The following is a 25,635-nucleotide window of genomic DNA, read 5'->3' on the forward strand; positions in this document are numbered from 1 at the left end:
TGCTGGCTGGGAGGGGGCTGCTGAGAGCCTTGTACAGGAGACGTGCTGGACTGTGCCAGGGAGGAATGTATTTGGGCTATCTCTGAAATGTCAAGGTCTTTTTACCCGTTGACCAGCAGAGCTTGTTAGGAGCACCTGGGAATGTGGGGTTGTACTGTATGCGAAGGAGGGGGTGGGCTGATGTTTGTAACGATGATATTTAGTTTGAGTTTGGGCGCGCTTTTCTCATTCTCAGCTTTTTACCTGTTTGCACTCTTTTCTAAATAAACCCAGAACCTGAATTGTAATTTTGAGTCTGAGACTTTTATTTGGATTAAGGCAATCATCACATAAAGCTGAGAATCATACTTTAAACCAACCTCGCTACTCTTTACCGGAAAAATTTCTTGCGAAAGGGGAACTAGCGATGGCAGAAGGGGGAAAGGATCCTACGGAGTTCGAAGAGGAAATGGGACAACTTCCAGAGTCGACGTTCCCGAGCAGGGACCCAAGCCCTGTCCCAACCCACCCCACACCCCAGTTGGGGACTCCAACTCTACCACGGGATCGAAGAAACCCCTGACGGATGACGTGACGGGACAGGAACAATTTCTGTGGGATGCCCTGATGGACCCCCGGCCCGGCACATCCCGCTCCACCTGGAAGCTCCACTGGCCCGACACTCCGAGGGGGGTGCGCCCAGACGTGTCAGGGAGCCCACTACCTGAGGGGCCGGGGCTAGAGGACTCTGCCACACCAGATAGAATCAGGGTCCTGGAATCCAAGATCGAATCGATGGAACACGTCTTGCGCTCTATGTCGGCTGCCTTTGGGGACCTCGTGAAAATTGTCCGAGGTCCCGGAGCAATGGGGCCGCCTAGCCTCCCGCCTTCACCGTCACAGACTGCTGAAAGGAGAAGCCAACCACGAGACTTTCCATCAGGTCCGTGGGGATCCACTCCCGTAGGGGGGGCCCTAGTCGTCCTTCCGGTGGGGTCCCACAACTTGGAGGAACTCCCCGGGAATTCCCGGTAAAGTTTGATGGTGACCCCGCTAACCTATCTTTCTTTCTCACCAATGCCGCCAGTTACATGAGACGGCATGGCCACCTCTTTTCTTCGGAAGAAGAGAAGATCTCGGCGGTGGCCACGAAATTGAAGGGCAGGACAGCTGACTGGTATGTCCAGCTGTCGGAGATTGAAGCGCCAGCCCTGGCAACTTTCGATGCCTTTTTGGCTGCGCTGAAGTGCTATTTTGAGGATCCCTTGGCTAAAGAGAGGGCTAAGGACACTCTTAAAGAACTAGTACAAGGGCAAAAGCCTGTTGCTGATTATGCTCTTGAATTCAAGGTTTTGGCAGGTAAAGTTCCTGAATGGTCCAAGGCCACCTTGATTGATCAATTTAAGGATGGCCTCAATCGCAAAGTCTTGTGCTGGGCGCTTGGGCGAGACGATCCGAACTCTTTACATGACTGGATTTGCCTGCTGGTAAAGCTGAACATGCCCAGCGCACCTTTATGATGGCCACCAAAGAAGACAAGCCTGCCACCACTACCCGAGCACTGTTTCTACCATCAACCTCTAGATGGGATACAGAGAAACAATGCCACTTTGTCCGGGGACAATGCATCACATGTGGAAAACCGGGTCACCGCGCTGTTGACTGCCCCAAGGCTAAGGCACCGGATCATCCGTCCAAAGTGCCACAAAAGACGACCAAGAAACCACTCAACCCTCCTCGCAGATTGACGGCGGCACTGGCGACTGCAGACGACGATGATGTCTACACTCCGGGAGACAATTTAGCTGCTCTCGACCAGCCGGCGGAAAACGCTTTCCACCTGCCTTAACCGGCGCCACGGGGCAGGTGGTAGAATCCGGGCTCAATTCCAACATGGTGAGTGCTGATTGCCCTATCCTCACTGTCAAAATTGAATTGGGATTTCAATCCAAGTCCGTCGAGGTCTGGGCTTTACTAGACTCGGGCTGTTCCAGATGTTTAATCCATCCTGACTTAGTCAAGGCATTGGATTTGCCCTGCTTCCCTCTTCCAAAGCCGCTGCTTTTTCAGCAGCTTGATGGCTCCACGGCGGGGGGGGGGGGGGCTGCCACACTGTTTACTGGGGAAGTCGCTTTGCGTATGGGGTCCCACTTCGAACTCCTTCACTTCATCGTCACCCCGGTGGGAAATCCTTTAGTGGTGTTAGGGATTCCATGGTTCACCTCTCATAATCCCTACATCAATTGGAGGTCCCGCTCCATTACCTTTGAGGATGGCTTCTATCAAGCTCCTCTTCTGGGACGTTCCATGCCTACGATGGCGGGGCGAGCAGAGATTGTTGATTCTCTAGCTTCCCCATCCCCCTTAGAGGGTCTACCAACTATGTACTCAGACTTTGCTGATGTTTTTGGGGAGGAGGAGGCCAATTACCCCCATCGCAAGACGGACTGTTCCATTGAACTTCTTCCTGACGTCCCCTTGCCAAAGCCAAAGATTTACCCCATGACTAAGAAAGAACTTACCGCCTTGCGGGAGTTCATTGATAAAAACCTAGCTTGCGGCTTCATTGAGCTGGCAAACTCAATGGTTGGGGCTCCCGTCTTGTTCCGGGAGAAGAAGGATGGCACCCTCAGGCTTTGCACAGACTACGGTGGGTTAAATTCTGCCTCACTCTCCAACAAGTACCCTCTGCCTCTCGTCAAGGACATGCTCGCACATCTGTCCACTGGCAGAGTTTTCTCAAAGTTGGACCTCCGCGAAGCTTACTATCGCATTCGCATTCGGGAGGGGGATGAATGGAAGATGGCTTTTAATTGCCCATTGGGTTCTTTCCAGTATAAGGTTCTCCCTTTTGGTCTGGCAGGGGCTCCGGGGGTTTTCATGCAGCTGATCAATGAAGTTTTGCATGACCACTTATTTAAAGGGCCTTTGGTGTATTTGGATGATGTCCTCATTTATACTAAGTCTTTGGCAGAACATGAACGACTTCTTAAACAAGTTCTCACCAAGCTTAGGAATGCCAAGCTTTATGCTAAACTTTCTAAATGTGAGTTCCATAAGTCTCGCTTGGATTACCTTGGTTACAGGATTTCGGATAAGGGCATTGAAATGGATTCTGTTAAAGTTCAAGCAGTGCTTACTTGGGAGCGACCCCGAACCCGGCGCCAACTTCAAAGTTTCCTGGGGTTCGCCAATTTTTACAAATCCTTTGTCAGGGGGTTCGCTGAAATCGCCCTGCCCCTAACTGATTTGTTGCGTACTAAGGGGGTGGGGGAAACTTGCAAGGTTAAGAACCCGGGGGCCGTGCTCAATTGGACTCCTGCATGTCAGGCTGCTTTTGATCGGTTGAAGGCTCTTTTTACTGAAGAGCCCATCCTTTCCCACCCTGACCCGGACCTTCCGTTCGTTGTTCAGGTCGATGCCTCTGATTTTTCTATTGGAGCTATTTTGTTGCAAAAGGATTCTGCTGGGCTTTTGAAGCCTTGTGCCTATCTTTCTCGAAAGTTTTCTGAAACGGAGAGGCGCTGGCATGTTTGGGAGAAGGAAGCTTTTGCTGTTAAAGCTGCCTTGGAGGCTTGGTGGCACCTGTTGGAAGGGGCTTCTTCCCCTTTCTAAGTTTGGACGGATCACCGCAACCTCGAAGCACTCCGTACACCCAGACGCCTCAGCCCAAAGCAAATTCGTTGGGCTCAATTTTTCAGCCGTTTTAATTTCCAACTTAAATTTATCCCAGGGAAAAAGAACTTTTTGGCTGATGCCCTTTCCAGATTGCCGCAAGACAAGGGCCCGGTTTCTGATGTAATTGGCACTGTCCTCTTGGGGCCGCAATTGGGTCTAGTGGCTGTCACACGTAGCAGCACTCGGGGCCAGCCGTCGTCTCCTTCGTCTCCGATTCCACCGCTCCGCCCTCCAGTTCGCAAGCCACCTCCATTGTTGGGTGGATTGCACTCTGCTTTTGTTTCTGCGTTGTGGTCTGATCCCTGACTTCTTGCTAATCCTGACAAGGTGTCCATTGAGCACGACCTCGCCTGGGTTGGGGGACGTTTGTATGTGCCTGGCTCTCAACGTTCTGCTATACTGGCCCGTTCTCATGACAGTAAGCAGGCTGGTCACTTTGGTTTTCTCAAGTCCCTCCATTTGGTCCGGAGACAATTCTGGTGGCCCACCCTCCGGAAGGATGTCAAAGCCTATGTGGCTTCCTGCCCTGTCTGCGCTATGTCCAAGCGTTCTGCTGGTAAACCGCAGGGGCTCCTACAGCCTGTGGCTGACCCTTCTCACCCTTGGGATGTGATCTCCATGGATTTTATTGTGGACCTACCCCCCAGTCAAAAGAAGACTGTCATTTGGGTGGTCAAGGACTATTTTTCTAAGCAGGCTAATTTTATTCCCTGCGCTTCCATTCCCTCGGTGCAACAGCTGGCTAAGCTTTTCTTGGTACACGTGTACTGCCCACACAGCTGCCCCTCTCGTTTGGTGACCGATAGGGGCACACAATTTACCTCGAAGTTTTGGCGGGCTTTTTTGAAGCTGATTGGCACTGAGCAGGCGTTGTCGACCTCTTGGCATCCCCAGACGGACGGATCTACTGAGGTCCTTAATGCCACATTGGAGCAATTTCTTCGCTCGTACATAAACTACCATCAGGATGATTGGGTTGACTTGCTCCCTTTCGCTGAGGTCGCTTACAATAATGCCGTTCACCAAAGCACTGGGCAAACACCTTTTCGCATTGTTTCTGGTAGGGATTTTGTTCCCATTCCGGAATTTCCCCAACCTCCCGCTCCGGCTGTTGCTGCCTGTGATTGGGGCTCTAAGCTGGCTGATTCCTGGCCCGCTATTCAGACTGCTCTTCAAGAGGCTCAAGCAGCCTATAAACGACACGCTGATAAGCACCGCCGCCGGCAGCCCGCTTTTCAGGTGGGGGATTTGGTCTATCTTTCTACAAAGTTTATAAAGTCTCCTCAGCCCTCTAAGAAGCTGGCTCCTAAGTTTATTGGACCTTTCCCTATTACTGTGGTGCTCAATCCTGTCACTGTTCGTTTGGATTTGCCTCATAATTTGAAGCGCTTGCATCCTGTTTTTCACTGCAGCTTGCTCAAGCTTGCTCAGGAGTCATCTCGCTGGCATCCCCGCCCGCCTCCCCCTCCACTGGTCATGATTGATGGGCAGCAACACTTCGAGGTTAAGGAGGTGCTCGACTCTCGCAGGCTTCGGGGATCTCTTCAGTACCTGGTCTGCTGGAAGCACTTTCCCCATCCTGAATGGGTTGCTGCACGCGATGTTCTGGCTCCTGATTTACTATGTGCTTTTCATGTTGCCTATCCTTCCAAGCCCTCTGCTTGATGATTCGTTTTTTTGGGGGGGGCGGTATGTCATGTTCACCATTGCGGTGTTTATGCATCGTAATGGTTTACTTGCCAAGGTGCTGATACGTGTGCTGGCTGGGAGGGGGCTGCTGAGAGCCTTGTACAGGAGACGTGATGGACTGTGCCAGGGAGGAATGTATTTGGGCTATCTCTTAAATGTCAAGGTCTTTTTACCCGTTGACCAGCAGAGCTTGTTAGGAGCACCTGGGAATGTGGGGTTGTACTGTATGCGAAGGAGGGGGTGGGCTGATGTTTGTAACGATGATATTTAGTTTGAATTTAGGCACGCTTTTCTCATTCTCAGCTTTTTACCTGTTTGCACTCTTTTCTAAATAAACCCAGAACCTGAATTGTAATTTTGAGTCTGAGAGTTTTATTTGGATTAAGGCAATCATCACAGCTGGCCAGATCCTAGTCCCTGGATTTTTCGACCCTCCCTTCCTAGATCCTCCTAGATAACTGTCATAAAGTATTTTGTCAGATTGTTTAAACTTTCAATAAAATTACAGATAAAAATATTCCAGAACTTACCTGGCTGTACTGTGGCAGCAAGTAGGGCATGGAGATATGACCCAAACTGGGCTCGAATCCACTCATCCCCTCCTTCCCAGCCAGTGCCATCCAGGAAGACATCATCCCTGTTATCAGTTACATGCTTCACTAAGAAGTCTGCAAATCTCAGGTCAGCTGTTGTAGGATTTAAGACCTTCCTAAGCTCTGGATCATGGACTTGGACAAGAGCTTCCTCAATCTGATTGAGAACAATACAAAGTGAAAATAGTCCGGGGTGGTGGTGGTGGTTGAAACAAATAACAGGAACTGTACACATAAACATAGGCTAGTTATTTCCATCTTACCAAAAACTATAATTAATATCCAGGGCTATAATACTTGGATATGAATACATGCCAAATGTAAGGTAAAAGTTTATGCTGGCTTCTCTATTTAATAGCATATCTGCAGTTATTGACTATTTCCAATTTCTAAAAGTAAGCCAGCCTTTTCTTTCACCTAGTATAGAAGGATTTCTGAACGTATCAGGAATGGGAATTCTCTGCTAGTCCAAGCAACCAAATTCTGCATTCACGTCCAATTCTACCAAACCAAAAACTGGATGGCTGGTGGTAGTGTGGAGGCTCTCCAAGAAACAGTAGCTATCCGAGAGATTAACTATTCAATGATTTACCAGTAAAAACTTAACTTTAAGCAACAACACATCAGAGCTCTAATGTCTCAACTAGCTCCTAATACAGACTTTTTTTAGAAGTTCTTTGATTGGAAAGGCCCATTAGTTTAATGTTGGTATTTCAACAGTGGCTTAATGCAGTCTTGAAAATAATTTTTAAAATGTGTTCACTGCCTGTTATTGACAAATTTACCTACAAAAGGAATCTTACATACACATACACATGAGGAAGTGTATCACTTGTCTGCTATGTGATTATAAAAACAACATCTCTTTCCAAAATCTCAAATTATTTTTATAAAAATCTAAGAGACTTTCTAATCAGCATCTTATAATACATAACTTGTTTTTTGCTCCATGTGTGTTGATAAGGTAATTGCTATAAGAGACTGCAGAGGAAAGCACACATACCTCTACAATAGCATCACTTAGATGTTTCTGCTGACGGAAGAGGATATTGGTGGCTCCTGCAACAAAACCGCGGATTGTTACATCAGAGAGAAGGTGGTGCTGTTGCAGTGCCATGTATGGCAGACAAAGGTATCCCTAAAATAAATAAATAAAAATACTAATTATGGATGAAATTATAATTTAGAAAGACAGCAGGACTGGAGGAATAATTTTAATGTACTTAAGCATTTTAATGCACAATATAAAAACAATGATTATAATTTACTGCATTAACTGTCACTTATTCATCACTCTGGGATTTTTGTTTTAAAGAAACACACAGGGGACTACTGTTTTGCTGAATTAACCTATTGTCTGCAGCAGATCACCAGGAAATCCAAGCAGCAGATAACAGCTGGGGAAAAGAAGGGGAAAACTTGCCCTTTCCAATGTTGCTGAACTGCATCATCTAGATGATACTGGACAGATATGCCTTGGGCTTTTAGATGGTATACATAATGAAACTGCTTTGCTTACCTGGGTGGATTACCTACCCTGGAAATTGCATGACAGCAGTATAACATCTCTTGATCTCACGGACTTTTTGATGGCTTCCAGTACCACCAACCTTCGTACATTTCTGCCCTTATATGTCTAGCAGGATGGGGTCTTGGGACAATGTTTTGCATTGGTTCTATCAGGCCATGGTCAAATGATTCAATACCTAGCCATTGACCTCTGGAACACTACATGGTTTTATCCTGTCCTCCATGCTGTTAAATATCTTCATGAAAATACTAGGGAAGGTTATCCAGAGTTCTAGAGTGAAGGTCAATCAATATGCTGATGACAATCAGCTTTACTGTTCTGTATGATCCAACCCCAAGGAAGCAATTAGAACTTCTGAATATTGTTGAAATTCAGTAACAGGCTGCATGAGGAAAATAAGCTGAAATTAAATCCAGAAAAGACAGGCATTCTATTGGTAAATAGATAGCTGGACTCAGAAATGGAGACTTAAGTTTACTCTTGATGAGATTATACTTTCCCCAAACCACAGGCCTACAGTCTAGGGGAGTTCCTTGATCTTCAGGTGGCACTTGTGCATTTGCACAATTAGTGTGCCAGCTGCAATCATTCCTAGGCTGACTGGATTTGTCAATAATTATCTATGCCTTGCTATCAATGCCAGTGTGTTATATCAGTTACAGTGTTGGGCGGGCTTCTGGTGGGAATATGGCGGCCTGAGCAGCTGAGCCTGCGAGCTCCGCGGGCAGAACTGGCATTGTGGCAGTTTTTCTGAGCTCAGGCTGGTTTCTCTTGTAACCCAGAGCCTTTTTCTGGATTAAGGAAAAAGCTTGGAATTGACTCACTTGTCCTCCAGACAGCGAATTGCAGCCAGGAGATCGTGGACAGCATGCACGATTGATGGGAAAGACTTTGCCGGAAGGCTGGGATTTCACCATTTCCGAGCCCCGCTGCAGCCCTTAAAGGGACAGTAAGTCCAGCCACCCCATTTCTAAAACACCCAATTTATACTTTTTAAAAAAAAAAGTTTTGTACCCTAGGAGAGGCTTTCTACAGTAAGAAGAAGCAGAATCTCTTGGTGCTTATCGTTATTTCTGGATTAAATTTTTAAAATTTTATAAAGTTTTGGCTTGTTTTCCATTTAAAGATTGAGGAGGACTGAGAATATATAATTGCCTTCCTGTTTGCAATTTGAAGGATTGAATATTTTCCTCCACGTTGGATTTGCTGTTTTAAATCTTCAGTTTTCTCTTCACTTCCCCTGGGATCTACTTGTTAGTACATTGTTTCTTGTTTCAATTTCACTCGGAAGTTTTGCATTAACTCATTAACTCCTATCTAGGCTAGTCAAGTATCTAGGGGGCGCCATAATCTACTGTCTGAAACATGGAAGATTTCAAAGAGGATTTTTCAGAGTTCCGTTGTGAGCATAAGCAGTCCTTCAAAGAGATCTTTTCAGAGTGCTGTCAAGCTACTCTGCAGAATATTCAGGACACTGGGGAAGAGATTATTTCTAAAGTGTGTCATCTGGTTGAAGATGTTATGGAGGAAGATGAAGATTTTGGCAAAGATGGAGATGTTCCTGCTGTCAGTGAAACTGAAGTAATGCCAGGCAAAGACTACTTTTTGGTGCTGAAGGGGTTAAACTGACAGTCTGAGCTGCAGACTAGAGTTGTTTTTCTGGGGAAATGTTACAGCTTTATGAGGGAATGTTATGGGAGAGAAGAGAATATGTTTCGTGGGAATTTTTTTGCTGAGAAGTCTGAGTTTTTAAGGGAGGCAGTTGGGCTGTTTGATTTTTGTAAGAAAAATGCCTTATGTGTAATAGGGAGATATGTAAATGCTCTGGTATATTTTGAAAAGGGGTAAAAAAATTAAGAATGTGTAACTGGATTGATAATGAGGCTATTATGATTTCATTTTTTTAATGACTTGGATTAAGATTTACTGGACTTTTTAAAAAGATTTGATTGATTTATAAGGTATCTATAAGATGTTATAATAATTCTTTGGTTTTTAGGTTTAATAGGGTTAAGATTGTTCTAGAATTATTAATTATAAAAGCAGACAATTTATATGTGTTTATAATTTGATTTTTATTATAGTGGACAGAAATATATAGAATAGTGGTAGGAAGGAAATAATTAAATGGATGTTGTCTTATGGGGGAGGGAAGTTGAGATAGATAGATAGATAGATAGATAGATAGATAGATAGATAGATAGATAGATAGATAGATATAATTCCCCTTATATATATAATATAAGGGGAATGAGCAATTGCATTAGTGATTTGTATATGTGCTAATGGAAGGATTTATAGAAATAATGTGATATTGGTTTGATATAGAGTAAGTGATTGATTATGGAAATTGCTGTATATTCTTGTTGTTGAAAGTCAGAAGTCACCTTTGTATGTTATCTTTAAAATTCTTTTTTCTTGTGTTTCACACTTTTTTAGTTTTCTTTTTTTCTTTTTGTAGTTTTTTTTCTTTTTTGTAGTTTTTATCTTTGTTTCAAACTTAATAAAATTCTTATTAAAAAAAAGTTACAGTGTTGGGCTAGGACTTGGTGGACCCAGGTTCAATTCCATCCTCAGCTATAGAAATCCACTGGGCCGTTTACTCTTTCTCATCTCAACCTACCCCAAAGGGCTACTGTGGAGATAAAATGAAGAGCAGTCTCCATGACACTACCTTGAACATCTGAAGAAAAGGCTAACTATATCTTAACTCATTCTGGGAGTTGAAGTCCATACATCTTAAAGTTGCCAGGGTTGGAAAAAAAAACTGAATTAACCAATAAAGTAAATCAAATCTCATCTTTACTACTGCAGTGTGCTTTCCATCAGACTGCCCTTGAAACGAATCTGGAAATTGTACTTAGTGAAATATGGCACACAGATTGCAAACTACTGTCAATTATTTTTGAGGACAATTTCAGCTGTTGGTGATAATCCTAAATGGTTTAAAGCCAGATTGTTCCTCAGGAGATGTCCCCATACCTAGAGCTCAATTATCTGGTATAAAAGAGAGGGCTTTTTTCTGTTTTGATCCGTAAGTGTGAAATATACTTCCCCAGGAGCTGTGTTTGATCCCTATTTTCTCTTAAGTTTAGAACAGCAGCCAAGATAGATTTTTTTAACCAGGCTTTCAATTGTTAATTAAAGTCTATATAGGTTTTAACATACTGTAGAAGGGCTGACACATACATTTTTGAATTTTTTATATTTTTTATTTATTGATAGTTGTGTGGTATACTAAAATTGAATAGAAAGATATGACAACAGAGTACATACCTACACATATAAATAACTACATAATCCTCAGCATTCCTAACCACTGTGGCTACTGATAGCTGAGGATCAGCAACATTTGAAGAGCCACAGATTTGCTAGTTCTGTTCTGTTTAGTAGCAAAGGCTCAATGTATCTGCCACAGAAAAACCTGGCAATGAGAACAGACTGATCTGGTTGAAAGCCAAATAACCATGGCCTTTAGAGATTAGCAATGAACTCAAGGACTAGATGTATAGAGGCACTCATTTGCAATCTGAGTGCTGCAGGAAGATAGATGTTTTAATTATAATTATTTTTTTTAAAATGTTACTACCACAACACTAAAGGGGGGTGTGATGGCAAAAAGTTTAGGGACTCCTGCTCTAAGATCAATTTACTCAAAGGATTTTCAGAAACTGGACATCACTGGTCCTGTTAGGATATCATATACTACCAGGATACTTAGAACTGAAACCTTAGGTTCATTTCCTTTTTAATGTGTTTACTACACCCCACCCATCATTACATTAGTACAAAAACATGCAGCTTTGATGTGACAACTTCATTTTTCTACAACTGTGGTGATACTCTAAGTTATTCAAAGCATTTGATGATCTAGATCCATGGCACTCTTCAAAAACGAAACTGTAGGAATGACACAACACTTTTTGAAAGAGGTCCTAAAATTATGGAGATTTGCTTACCAGTTACTACAGCAGAGGAGGGCAACCTCAGCACTTTTTGATCCCCAAACTCCTTTTTTGTGATCCTTGACTATAATTACTCAAAACTGATACCTTAATTTCCTGTCATTCTGAAGTGAGATATATTTGAAAATACACATGCGCCCTAAAATAGATAGTTAAAAATAAAGGAACTCCTAAACCATTCCTGCTCACATGTAAGGTGGCCTGCCCTTTATGCATCCCTTTATTCCTGAAAAATGTTAAATACAACCCTTGGCCACCAAAAGTTTGTCCACCCCTGTACTACAGGGATTACCTTGGTGAAGATAGCTAATGGCATGCCATACCGATCCTCTTCCAAACCAGAAATAAGTCCAGGTACAAGCATTGTGTGTCCAGTGTTAGGCTGAGGCTGAACGGTAATTGGAATGCTTTTGGAGACTGCAGATTCCTTCAGAAGAAATTCAGTCTCTCCTGCTGCTGAAGTAATTTCACATTCTCCTCCTTTCAAATTGGGGTCCTCTAGTAGATTAGGATCTAAGGTTTCCCAGTCACTTTCAGAAGATTCTGGAGAAGTGCGTGAAGGAGGTTTCAAGTGCTGTCCAGGATCCCTGGAGACATGAAATTCACTGGGATGATGCTCAGTTTGAAATAAAGGCACATCTGCTCTCTGAGGATTCATTTCTTGATTGACTGACAATTTTTCACCTTCCCCAACTCTGTCAAAGTTTGCATTTGAAAGTGTCATAGCAGACACACAATAACTGGAAGGCGGTGGAACTTCTTGTCCAACATCCTCTGATGTGCTTTTTCTTGGTCGGTACTGTGAACAATCAGTAAGACCGTGTTCTATCATACCTGGAATTCGTTAAAAAACAATCTATGAATGAGGTTAATAGATTCTACAGAAGAACAATCACTAACTTATATTGTTAACTACAGTAAAATTAGAACTACAGTTAACTACAATTAATTGCCAAAATACAACACACCCATGATATGGCCTTTCAGTACAGAAAGTTGTTCTTCAATGAAGAAACTAACTATTGAGCGGGAGTATGGAGATAACTTTGATGAAGGGACGCAAGAACCGTTGTGAGAAAGTAAGCAACTACTCAGCCCTGAGAAAGGAGAGAGTGTGAGAAAGAGATTCAAAATAACCCCGCCTTTACTCTATTTGATGTAAGATGGGGCAGATGGAAACTTTCAAGCCAGATGGCAGGCTTTCAAGGTCCAATATGGTACAATTCCAGTAATCCCTGTGTTGTCTATGCCATGGCTTGGCCTGTGTCGAAGGGCTGATAGCCGCTGTTACAAACTCCTTAAATTTTCCACTAAAAAGAAGTCTCCACAAGCATTTCCGTTGGTTCCTAATCATGGTTCTAGCAATAAACCCCCTGACTGAAGTACTGTAACTAGACAAACTATTGTTACAAGGCTAGCAAAAAAAAAGATTCTATTAGAAGTCTGCTGCTGGCCACACATGTTTCAGAGTACCATCTTTACCCAAAAGAAAGGCAAAGATTTTTCCCTTGGGAGGGAACATTATATTATACTCACTGAAAAGATACTCGAATAAATGGGTGGAGGTGCAAATGGCTGCAAATATCACTACAAAGATGCTTTTGAAAACTAACTTGAAAATTACTCATAGTTTGGGAGGCCTGTTTGTTTCCTGAACTTTTAATCCTTCCTGTAATTCTGAAACAGATATTTTTTTCACTTTTCTTTCCCTGTGCAATTATAGTTTCTCCTTGCATCATCTCCAACCAGCTTAGCTCCCCTCTTTTTCTTTCCTTCTCCTCCTCATGCAGCTACCTCTTTCTTTTACACATTACATACTGTATTTTCTATCTCTCTCTTTTTTGGCTGATTGTACCAGAAGAAAGCAGGAGAATATCGGTAAATATACATGTATATTTCTCTGTGTTACAATGACTTGTCTGTGGGAATGGCTGGCTGTATAAAGATTGTAGATCAATTAACTATAAATGGGGTACCTTGTTTTACAGGCAATAGTTTTAATCATTAGATATTAGTTGAATTAATATTAATGCTTTTTTTAAACTGGCCCTAAGTCTTTTGGGACTGTGTGGCTTTTTAGAGGTTTATGCACATATATATGCACAAAGATATATAAATGTATCATATGTCACATTTATTGGGGAGGGGAAGTCTATAGGACTGATTTTGATGCAGCTGGCAACTTAAGCTGACAAGGTGGAGAAGCTGGACACTGCACATGATTTCTGTCTACATTTATTTTTGCTGTCTATTCTTCCTTTGGTGGTGAGGTCATTTTAAATTCAGAATTGACTTCCTTTCAAGCAAATATGGTACTTAAATTAGGACTGGCGATGATTTCAAGATGAGTCACTAGTCCCTCTATAAACTATCCATTCTACCTAGGATGGAACATTTAATTCTGCTTGTTAAGGTGATGGAGTACAATATGTTTTCTATTCTTATTGCAAACGTTTTTGAACAATCAATAAAACTTTAATGGGAACACACATATACACACCCATACTAACCAGGAAATAGTGACAAGACAGTCATTAGTGCTCCCACCAGCCGATTAACTGGAGAGATATAAAACAGAACCTGAAAAGAAGCAAGGCAAAGATGGATGTTAAATTCTGGAGGACAGGAGCAACGAGATAAATAATGCCAAGTCATAGCACTTGGAACTTAACAACAGTAATATCTATCAAGTTCTAAAAGCACTACAGAACACCTGCTATTATATTCCAGCAATATCTTTTATACAGATGCTCTAGCATACCACCTGTACAGAACCTGGAAATAAACAAAATATTTTGCAACCTGTGCTGTTATTACTTCTTGAAAACTTATGAATCTAGATCATGCGTTCTATGGCCTAAACCAGTGTGACTGTTGAAAAAAGATCATGTAAGGCGTTACATCCTACTTTGTGACATGATAAATGTTTATCCCATTTCTTTGGCAAACTAAGTAAGCTTTGGATATTACTCTGAGTGTTACCCTGTCCCACTGAAGACTGAAGTTATGGACAGAGGATATATTGTGTCTTTTTAAAACATAATCAGCTTCTTGTGTCATGATTTGCAAAATGTTCTAACTGTTCGTTGCATTATCTTGCCTTAGCTGTAATAGCATGTAGCATTATGGATCTTTCTGTCTTTTGTTCTAAACAGATATAATTATTGCAGCAATTGACACCAAAATCCAGTAATTAGAGAGTTTTAGATTACCAAGTGTTGGAGCATATTTTCTAGAAGATAAACCCTTACTTTGATTTATTAATACTTTCTTATTTTGGATACACCTTTCTCTTCTAGATTCAACTGTATAGTTTCATCCCTTCTGTTCCAGGCTAACTATAGGGATACATTTTACATTTTCTGGCCACAGACTTCTGTAGGTTTTTAACCATCTATGCAAGATCAGGCTTGTTATGGATTACAATTGACTTGATCAACAATCAGGGCCTATAGAGGGCTACATGTTGTAGGCTAAACCTTTGAAAGACCTTGCCATACCAGCATTTAAAAGAGCACTAAAAATGTGGCTCTTCCCCTATGCCTTGGGCTGGAGATCTTTTTGTTTCTGCTGGTGGAGGAGAGAGTTGGGTTGCTGTTCCCTCCAGGTGACTCTATCAGGTTTTATTGTTGATTTTGTTGTTTTGTGTGTGCTATGCCCCTCAGAGTCATTGGAGTTGGATGGCCTAGAAATCTGATTAATAAATAAATGACGCAAATAAGACAACAGGTTGCCTATCACTAGTGTGTGTCTTTATGTGTGTGGAGAGAGAGGGAGAGAGAGATTCACTCTCACCAGAAAACTGTAACTTATGGTAAGATGGCAAGTAACACAGATGGAAATATTAAAAAGTAAACAGCAAGCAAATAGAATAAGCACCTGTCCATGCTGGCTAACTGCATAATGGAACGGTGCATCCCTAGAACGTATTAATGAAACAGTGTTAGCCAAATTATTTACGTTGCCATTTAGGAAAGAGAGGAATAATCTTACCTTCTTTTCTAGAAGAATCAACTTAAAAAGAATTAAAACCTTTAAAATAAAAAGAAAGACAGATCTTAAAAACATTAGCAGTCCAGCAACGTATTTATGAAAGAATCTTTTTGTTGTTTATTTGTTCAGTTGCTTCCGACTCTTCGTGACTTCATGGACCAGCCCACGCCAGAGCTTCCTGTTGGTTGTTGCCACCCCCAGCTCCCCCAAGGTCGAATCGTCAGCTCCAGAATATCATCCCATCCATCTTGTCCTTGGTCAGCCCCTCTTCCTTTTGCCTTCCACTCTCCCTAGCATCAGCATCTTCTCGCTTATAATACTTAATTTCATTTCAGTGTACTATACAGATCCAGACAACTTTTCTTGATTTAGTTATATCTGTAACTGTGTATTGTTTTTCTTTAAGATCCAAAGATGTGGAAATGATTATGCACATTTCATATCATACCTTGTGTCTAAATTGAAGAACAAGATCTCGTGGAGACAGGCCTAAAAAACATGGAGAAGAAAATGGCACATTTCATAAAAGCAACTAACACTTGGAAATCTTCTGAGTATGAGAATCTTACATGTTTCTACTTACTATACATATGAATTCATTCTCTGGGATGGTAGAAATGCACCTTCTGGGAACTTGCTATTTGGGAAATATCAGCCTAAGATTTCTAATTATGCAGTCAGACTGAAGAATGTAAAGATTCTCCATATGCAGCAGAGTGAAGATCTGCCTCATTATTCATTTCACTGTGAGAAGCATCTTTAACAAAGTATTGGGTTTCTATCACCAGTTCTCTGATAAGAAGAAAGTGGTTTTCTCGTTAATGAATTGTATTGCCCAACCCACAATATATATCTTCTTTGACTAGCGTTACCTTAAAGACATGGGCCAGGTTTTTGAAGGACATAGCAAATGATGGTACTATTTCTAATCACTGACCATTATAATTTTTTTTTAATGGGACTACCTTACATAATATACTGAATATTCTGGAGAATGTGTGATTTGGTTAGTCATTTGTACCTTGCTATGTGTAAACCTGGCATAATATCCTATTGCTATACACTGTAAATTGATTTCGATTCATTATACATTGGAGAAGCTTGCTGGCAGTATGAATTAAAGCAGGAAGAATTGGATAAAAAATTTATACTGAAAAAAGTCCAGTTATTTAACTCTTTGTCCTCAAAAGTGACTTGGATTTTAACTACCATTAATAACTTCTCATATCAAGTCCTCCAGACAAAGAAGGAAGGAAGACTGAATGATCAGTTTTGAATAACGCATGTTTAATACTTTGGTTGTGGTTTCTGAAAACTGTTGTGCAAAAATAGCTGAGGAGCTTACCTCAGTAAGAAACTGAAATGCTAAAAACACCCTGCATAAACATAAAAACCTAATACTTTATACAGTAATATAACTACACAGGTGCTTGACTGATGGGAAAGGTAATCACAATATTCAGACCTACAGACTTGGCATTAAGCTTTATATGTAATAAAATACTTAAAAAATAAAAAATTGGCAGTTTTATGTTATCAAATATAGCTTACCAAGATAAACTTGTGACCCTTCCAGTGAGCTCCCTCCCAGGGAGCTATTCATGTGTTCATAAAGTTCCTGAAAAACCATAAAATGTTGAAAGCATGAACATCCTTTTCTAAAAATAACTATAGGGAAAATAGGAAAAGGTCTACTTTATATAACAAAAATCTACCAAATACTATTTTCAAGAGGCCTAACATATTTAAGTCTCTAAAGACACAGTTATCCATCCAACAGAATCCTGGGGTCCAAAGAACTGTTTTAGTTGCAGCTTTAATAGAATTTTGCAAAGATTTTGTGTACAGTATGCTATTCTGCAAGTAACATCTGCAAATAGCTTTTGAAAATCATCTCACTTAAAAATAGTTTCCAGCAGCGCTTAGAGGGAGTACTCTTTCAGAAAGCAAAGAACAACACTACTTCCTTAAGTAAGTAGAACCGGTTGTCAGGTTCTTGCTAGAAACTTCCTTCTAGCTTACTGGCTACACCAGGTTGGATCTAGAGTTTCTCTTTTGCAAATAATAGATAAGAGGAAACTAATATTCAGCAGGAGCATCTCATCAGGGCTCCACTGGCCCTGCCCCCCAGCTGACCTTCACCGTATTCTTCCTCCCGCTGCTGATGGGGCATGCCTGGCCTGGTCCTTTGCGAGGCAGCTGCTGGCTGCGCCAGGCCTTTTTTCCTGTGGCCGTGCACGTCCTTGTCCAAATTGCGTGCGGCCTTCTCGAGAGGCTTTCAAATTGGACAAGGGCCACCCATGATTTGGACAAGGGTGCGTGCAGCCTCGGGAAGAAGGCTTGGCCTGGCCAGCAGCTTCCTTGTGAAGGGTCAGGCCAGGTGCACCCCATCAGCAGAGGGAAGAAGAAGAGGGCGAAGGTCAGCTGGGGGTGGCAGGGCTGGCAGGGTCAGTGAGGAGCACAGGGCAGAAGGGCCAGCAGAGGTGGCAGAGTGCAGGGCAGCCAAAAGGGCAGAGATGAGAGGAGAGATAGGCGAGTGGGGGGAGTTGGTCATAAGCACGGGCGGGCTACCAAGTGCCCAAATTTTGATCATGTGACTGCGGGGGCAGTGCAACGGCCATAACTTCAGGAACTGGGCGTAACTAGCATTTGTTCAGCACTGCCATAACGTTGAACAGTCACTGAATGTATGGTCATTAAGTGAGGACTACCTGTATTGCAAAGAATGTCACTGAGCTGATCCTTTCTATTCTGGCCATGGACTCCGATAAGTATATTTACTCTTCTGTAAGCAATGGCTCCCCCATTCTACTTTTTATCTTACTGAACTCTGTCTGTCTATCTATCATCTTCCCTATTATTTGTAGGCCAATCTCTAATTTATAATTACTCCATATTAACCCAAGCGTTTGTAAGTTTCAAAAAAAAAAACTTACTTTTGTGTATTGAAAACATACCTTAAGAATTGAAATTTGTGAGAAGTCTTTCTCTTCAAAGTAGGCATGTGTAATTAGCTGCAACTTAGCTTGGAGTAGCCCATATAAAGGCTTGCAAGAAAAAGAGTATCGTGTTATATTGAAAAAGACAAACAAGCAGCTAAGAACTGTAAGATCTACTCATTAAATGCAGGTGAGTTTGTATAATCTGAATATTCTGCACATTCTCCAAACTGTACATCATGTTAGGTTACAGCTGATTTATGAAAATGAATAGGCATAGTCAGTTGTTCTATACAGTAACATCCTGCTTTCAGAGAGAACATTGGTGCCAACTGTTTATAGATCTGGGCTTTTTCTGAATGTGCTTTTATTCAGAACATTGGATCATAATACAGTAACATATGGGCAAGCTGTCTTAAGCTATTTCATTACAGAACTGGTATTGTCAAACGTTAACGAACTGGTAGATGAGTTTAAATCCCAATTAGTTGTGAAGCTCATTGCATAGTTCTGGGCTACCTTGCAGTGTAACCCATAGCCCATTAGTACTGTGCAGCTCTTCAGATATGAAGCTGATAAGCTCTTCAGAGGGGGCCTTTTCCTGGGCTTGCGTGTAGCTGCATGGTCATTATTCACCCTATTTTTCAGGCTAAACCACCTCACCAAGCTGAGGAATGTTGTTGGAAGGATAAAATTGGGAGCAGAGAGAGAAAAAAACAAGAGACAAATTCCAAGTTCTGTTTCAGATTAATCAATTTCTTCATATTCTGAACTAAACATATACATGTTTTAAACATAATTTCACACCCAACTGTTATTATATCAAAAGTCCGTTCAAGGCCTTTTATTGAGAAAGGCCTGAAAGACCATGTGTTCTTTAAGGAAACATAATCTTCTCTTCCTTAAAATGGGGCTGGGAATTGAGTATGTCATTCTCTATGTTTAGGTTCGCATCTGTATCATGAGTGGAACTTAAGGTTGGAAAAAGACTTTAAAGCACGAAGAACTTCAGTAAAGTTCTGTGCCCTACATCACAATACGCTAATGTTAAAAAGTACAGTAGTATGGGACATATGCAGTTGGGTTGCTCTTATTCAAGTGCTTTATTATATAGAGTATTTTTCTCTATTGGACAAACCATCTGGAAAGGATACCTTTGACTCAGATTTCAGTTCATGTAGCCATTCAAATCTAATATGAAACATCCAAAAACAAACTGTTTCTACAGCATATATTTCTCTTCTCTCTTACCAGCTGACTTAGAACACATACACTTTTTTGCACCGTTTCTCGAGTAATGTCTGCTTGCCGTACTTTCAGTGCCTTAAAAAAATAAAGACTAAACTTTAAAAGCTTTTTAAAAAACTTATTTCCATTTAAAAGCAAACTATTCATTTTTTTTAACCAAAAGATGACATTTATTTATTAACTTAATGGTCTAGAAAAATTTAGTTGAATAGGCTAGCAGTTTGAGCAAAGGCAAGACCCATTTTATAGGAAGAGAAAGGATATAGAAGGGAAAGAATAAAGGATTAAATTAGGACAAGTCAGATCATGGAAGCTACCATGTGATTTGTTTGGAGATAGTGAACTCATTGGTTTATCCAAGAACTTACACTTAAAACAAGCCACTTCTGAAGTTATTCTCAAAAATTCTGGTTTAGCATTTATGGGACTATGCAGATCTCCAATATCAAGTGAACTTGTAAAAACTGGTATAGTGCATTTTCAATCAATTTTATAGCAGAAGTATCAGCTTCCTAATCCTTTTTCTTGTTAAGTATTCTTCTATATATTCATACTTTTTTCAATATCCTCAGTCCTGAACAAAGAGATTTATTTAATCTTCACCTAACTTCAGAATAATTACCTTAGCTTCAATTTGCCTATAACAGGAGACCCCATATATTGTGCTTCGATCTCCACTTCTTGGTGGCAAATGGAAAAACACTGTGTCTGAAAGAGAAGAGAGCAGATTGTCTTACCATCCCTTATCAGCATCACACTGAGACACTGAGACATTGAGACATTCCAGATAATCCTAAGGACCAAATTTCAAATTAATGTAACATAATCAGGAAAAAAATGCAATTTTGCGATTTGGTAATACAGAGGTGCACATGGCTATTCTGAGCATGAAAAACCTGCCCAAGCAGCCTTACTGACCTAGAAAAGAAGTGATTTTAATCACTCTTTGATTTTTTTTTATGGTAGTAGTAACATTTTGGGCAACAGAGAAGATTCTTCCTGTTAAGAATTTCCATATTTGCTGCACTATGAATTCAAGTGAGCTGCTCCCAAAGAACTGTCTGGTTAGCTCAAATCAGTATACAAAAGTTAAGCATCACCAATGCTTTTTGACACTCAGTTCCCTTAAGGTTGCTCATTCATGATACTGCTAAAGACAGTAGAAAGCTTCTACTTTTTTCTAACAGGTTGCTATCTAAATTATAGTTATGTTTTAGCTTCACATATCACACTAAGCCATTGTTTATTTATTTATTTAATTTATTTTCTATCCCGCCTTTATTATTCTTATAAATAACTCAAGGCGATGAAAATACCTAATACTCCTTCCTCCTCCTATTTTCTCCACAACAACAACCCTGTGAGGTGAATTGGACTGAGAGAGAGTGGCTTGTCCAAGGTCACCCAGCTGGCTTTCATGCCTAAGGCGGCACTAGAACTGACAGCCTCCTGGTTTCCAGCCCATTGCCTTAACCACATATAATTTGTAGTTTTTCACTTAAGCATGATTTGTGAACCCAGCCATTTTGATTTATAAACCAAAGTTAATGGTTTAGGGTACTGTATGAACACAGTCAATATTGAGTTAGGATAGGGTTAGCCATGACATCAACTTAAGATAACCAAGAACAGAATATTTGACTGTATCATACATTAAGCATAAGCTCAAATCTGGCATTTTAAAACTTGCTGTCAGGATTCTAATTGCCAAATCTGAGACAAGATAGTCTCAAGGAGCATATGATGCATGCCTCTTCAAATCATTAAAATATCTAGGTTTTTTGCAAGGCTTGTGTCGCTACATCAAAAGCTTTTCCAGCTTTCCATTTTTACATCCAAATGCCTAGTTGTTTTCTTTCTTTCTGCATATTGCAAAACTTCGCAAAGCTCCTAGTTCAACTGCTTCACACAGCCTTTCAAGACAGGTAGAGAGGTGTGTGGTATTTGGACACAAAGTGGGAAAAAGTACATCAAATCCAATGTGGGCACCCCTCTGTCCTTGTCAGCAGTTCTTTAAAGGAGCTGGGTTTTTTCACAGTAGCTGGATGGGCTCAGGAAATGCATATTTTGCTGAGCCTGCATAACTACTGTGCAAGCCTAGAAAAGATGCAGTTCTTTTAAGATACAGAAAGGGTACCCACACCTGATCCAAAACACCTTTGCTTCCTTCAGATTGAAATACCACGTATTTTTAGTAGAAAGCATAGTGGAAATTATGAAGATATTTTGCTGTTGGCTACTTCACGATTGAGACGGGAACCTTAAACCAATTTTCCTTATTATATCTCAAGCTGGCCCTTTATGCAATCCATATTATTATCCCTTTATGCATCCATATTATTAACAAAATACATTAAGCAAATAGGCTGAATGGCAGCCTCATATGGAGAAGAACTGCCTCACAGCAGTCAAGGAATTGGACCTGAAAGCATAACATATCCTTTTTCTTTTACCAAAACTATGCACTAACGGCTTACTGATATAGCAGTAGAACAATTAGTAAGTACGCTTTGATTATGGTATCTTGGTCTGTGTTATTTAGGAATGCTTGAGATTGTACGAGTCTTTTCACAATTTGCCTATAGCAGATATCTTCCATAATTCATCCTGCTACGCAGAGCCATTGCAAACCATAAACACTAGAAACATAAAGGTATTTTTTTAAAAAAACTGAAGCCCAAATCAGATTCTACTTGAATTACATTTTAAGGAATAGTACCTTACCCCTCAGTTAAGCACCCTTCCTCCACCTGCAAGAGGCATTTTAAAAAGTTTCCACAGGCACCAACAGGACCTTTCTTTCTACAGCAAAAGGAGGGGAAATTTTGTTAAGATTGTGGCTGGGAAAAACACAGTATCAATTTTAAAAAAAGGTATGCTTGGCAGCTAACCATATAAAGAAAGGTCTAGTTTGGCCCTGCTGTGTTGAGAGCATCAAATTCTTCACCTAATATCAAATTCCAGACTCTTTATAGGCATTTATAGGAAAGGAGCATTATGTGGGCTCTTACCTTCTTGATAGTTGTGAGCACCATCTGGCAATGCAAGAAAGGGCAAGTATTTCCATTCCTCTGGCAAACTATTACTATCATGACTTTCTCCAGGAATTAGAGGAGGATAGGAGAATTCAGCCTGAAAGCAGAATACATTACTTGAGCTTGTACGCAAGAATACAAGAGTACTTCACCAAATCCATAGCCAGTCATCAGGTGTCCAAATATTAAACTGTTAAATAATCCCATTATTGTTTCAAGGAACTGGTATAGAGACAGGAAATCCTAAGCAGTATATCAAATTTGGCAAAAGACTCAGATGAAAAAAAAGGCTGAGTTCTATTCACATAGAGAATAAATAAACAGACCAGCAGGTTAATAATTGTCAAATTAATGTATAATAAATTGATTCTCAAAAACTGATTTGTTTAACACCATCCAGGTAGCAGCATTTTATAAATAATGACAAGTTATGCTCTCCTTAGCTTCATTCTTCCAGGAGTGCGAAGCACTGTAGAACAAATATAATACAAAGCTCCACAAATCTTTGCTTGTTTTACCATTCCCCTTCCCCCCCATAAGAATGCTAAATAAGTCCTGTCCAGGGCTTGAAACACCAAACAGTAACAGTAGAACATGGACATATCTAAAAGATACATCACCCAATATGGAGAAACCGTTTCAGGCACGCACTACCATTTTAAAGTCTGTCCAAAGTCCCAGTTTTATAAGGATCTTACATACAAGTTGTGCACATATAAAAATATCTTCATTAGATCCCAATTCAGCATGTCTGTCTGTTCAAAAATTGCAGTAAATCCATTTAAACCCTAAACATTTTAAAGTTAAGATAAAATTAAGTCTGCCTCAGATTGATGGTCAGTCTTAAAATTGTTCACTTCCGCACAACGACTTTTAGAATGGTTAATCCAACGATTCAGAGCACTATCACACTATAACAAACATAAAGCCAGCATACCTTTTTGGGGGAGATGGGCAGTGATGGAAATTTGAAATATAAATAACATAAATAAATAAAATACTGTGTTTAAAACAGAAACAAAACATTGCTTCCATGACAATGTTTTCCCTCAACAAATGTTTGGCAACAGAACAGCCCTGGTGGATCAGGCCAAGGCTCATCTTATTCTTGCGTTTACTTCTCACAGTAACCAGATGCTTCCAGGATGTTCACAAGCAAAAGGTAAGAGACATGCACCAACCCCACTGCTCTTCCCTTGACTGCCTACTGTCCTACAGCCAGAGGTAACACTGAATTTCCAAGACAACAGTTCCTGACACAGCTGTCCCCATGGATTTATTAAAATCCTTTTAAAGCCATCCAAGTCAGTTGCCATTATTCACTTCTTAAGATAATATGCTAAAAAGTGCTTCTTTTTTCTGTTTTAAATCTCTTTCCAATCATCTTCAATGAATGGATTTTGATGCTAATATTTTAAAAGTGGGAAAAAACCTTCCCCATGTCTACTCTCTCCATGCTATGCCTAATTTTATAAACCTTGATTATTTTAATTGCCTTTTTCAAAGCTAAAGAGTTTAAAACACGCCTTTTAACCAACCCCCTAATCATTTTGATTATCCTCTTATACACTTTCAGCTCTATTTTATTCTTTTTCTGATGTGGAGATCAGAACTACAACCAGTATTCCAGATGTGGATGTTCCACAGATTTGCACAAATTAGAATGTTGACAGTTTTATTTTCAATCCCTTTCCTAATTATTCCCATGGAATCTGCCTTTTTCACGGCTGTTGAACAGTAAGTTGGCACACTGTGACTGAAGATCATTATCCTATGTACTGACAGCAGAGGTCCCATCAATGTATATGTGAAGGGTTTGGGGTGGGAAAAGATTGTGCCAGTGCTCGGTATCACATACAATTCACTGCCAGAGGCCTGGAAGGTAACCATATTTGAAGGACAAATTTTATCTTTTTGCTATGAGGTCAGCATTTTCACATTTGATTTATTTAAGAATTTTGGAATAGGTGCCATGAGGGCTTGGTGATTTGTTCCTGTGTAGTTTCTCAAAAGAGCTTAGAATATCTTCACTTGTTACAATGTAATTATTTATGTATACATATATATGCCCCACTGAGGACCTAACAGCACAGGATAAATTGTAGGTTTGTAGGCCATCCTGCATGTAGTTTGGGTCCAAATGTGTAAGACTTTACACACCAAAATAAGATACCTAAACAGCACTTAGAAAGCAACTGGTAATTAATGTAACTGTTTTCAAAAAGGGGAGATAGGGTTCTCCTGGAGGTCAGATTCACCACCCATGCCACTGGATTCTGGACTAGTTGCAATTTCTAGATCATCTTCCAGGGCTACCCCATGAAAAACACATTGCAGTAATCCAGTTTTGGGATTACTAGCACATGTATCACTGAAGCCTATAGTCTCTCTCCATCAAGTAGGGGCACAGCTGGTTAAGGCTTCTCCTGTTGCTATTTGGTTGTCTAGTATCTGCACCGAATCCAGGAGAATTCCCAGATTATAAACCTGTTCCTTAAAGTGAGTGCAACCCTATTCAAAGCAGGTATATTACCAAAACCTGGAGTCTGGTCCCAGGAATGAGCAACAACTCCATCTTGTCCAAATTCACTTTTAAGCTTATTCTGCCACATCTTCATATTTGGATTGTCCTGATTCTTACAAGAAGGTACAGTACTGTATATAATTCTCTGTGAAATGTCAGCTTGCTGTTCTAGCTGACATGAATATCACTAATAACAGGAATTACCCAGAAGTCAGAATGATACTAAATAAATTGCAGAAGCAACTTTAGACCTAGAGGAGGTTCAATTGAATTTGAGAAACCAAGCATTTCATATTTTTATCTTTGCAATAGCCACTGCCTGGACTTGCTTATTGAAGAAAAACATCTCTATATCTTTAGGACTTGATGGATCTGAGGTAAAAGGAAAAGGTTGAAATAGTATTATTTTTTTTAAATTCATGAAGCATTATATCAACATTTTTGTTATGGTAAACCACACC

At 40.7% G+C, this 25,635-nt stretch overlaps 1 protein-coding gene across 2 annotated transcripts in view; it reads right to left on the reverse strand.

The window, feature by feature from the left end:
- Positions 1-25,635, reverse strand: part of AVL9 (AVL9 cell migration associated) — a 40,194-nt gene that overhangs the window by 11,382 nt on the left and 3,177 nt on the right. For both annotated transcript variants that reach the window (XR_010067974.1, XM_063304069.1), the window contains exons 2-12: positions 22,627-22,747; positions 20,238-20,323; positions 19,619-19,690; positions 18,386-18,475; positions 16,980-17,046; positions 15,877-15,917; positions 15,429-15,467; positions 13,946-14,015; positions 11,728-12,269; positions 6,943-7,077; positions 5,877-6,096 (exon numbers count right to left, since the gene is read on the reverse strand). Coding sequence is in view for 1 of the 2 variants with exons in the window: in XM_063304069.1 (XP_063160139.1) it covers positions 5,877-6,096; positions 6,943-7,077; positions 11,728-12,269; positions 13,946-14,015; positions 15,429-15,467; positions 15,877-15,917; positions 16,980-17,046; positions 18,386-18,475; positions 19,619-19,690; positions 20,238-20,323; positions 22,627-22,747 (1,483 nt within the window). In the remaining variant the exon portion in view is untranslated. The remainder of the gene's footprint in view (positions 1-5,876; positions 6,097-6,942; positions 7,078-11,727; positions 12,270-13,945; positions 14,016-15,428; positions 15,468-15,876; positions 15,918-16,979; positions 17,047-18,385; positions 18,476-19,618; positions 19,691-20,237; positions 20,324-22,626; positions 22,748-25,635) is intronic.

This window comes from Candoia aspera, chromosome 4, assembly GCF_035149785.1.
Source record: "Candoia aspera isolate rCanAsp1 chromosome 4, rCanAsp1.hap2, whole genome shotgun sequence".
Lineage (NCBI taxonomy): Eukaryota > Metazoa > Chordata > Lepidosauria > Squamata > Boidae > Candoia > Candoia aspera.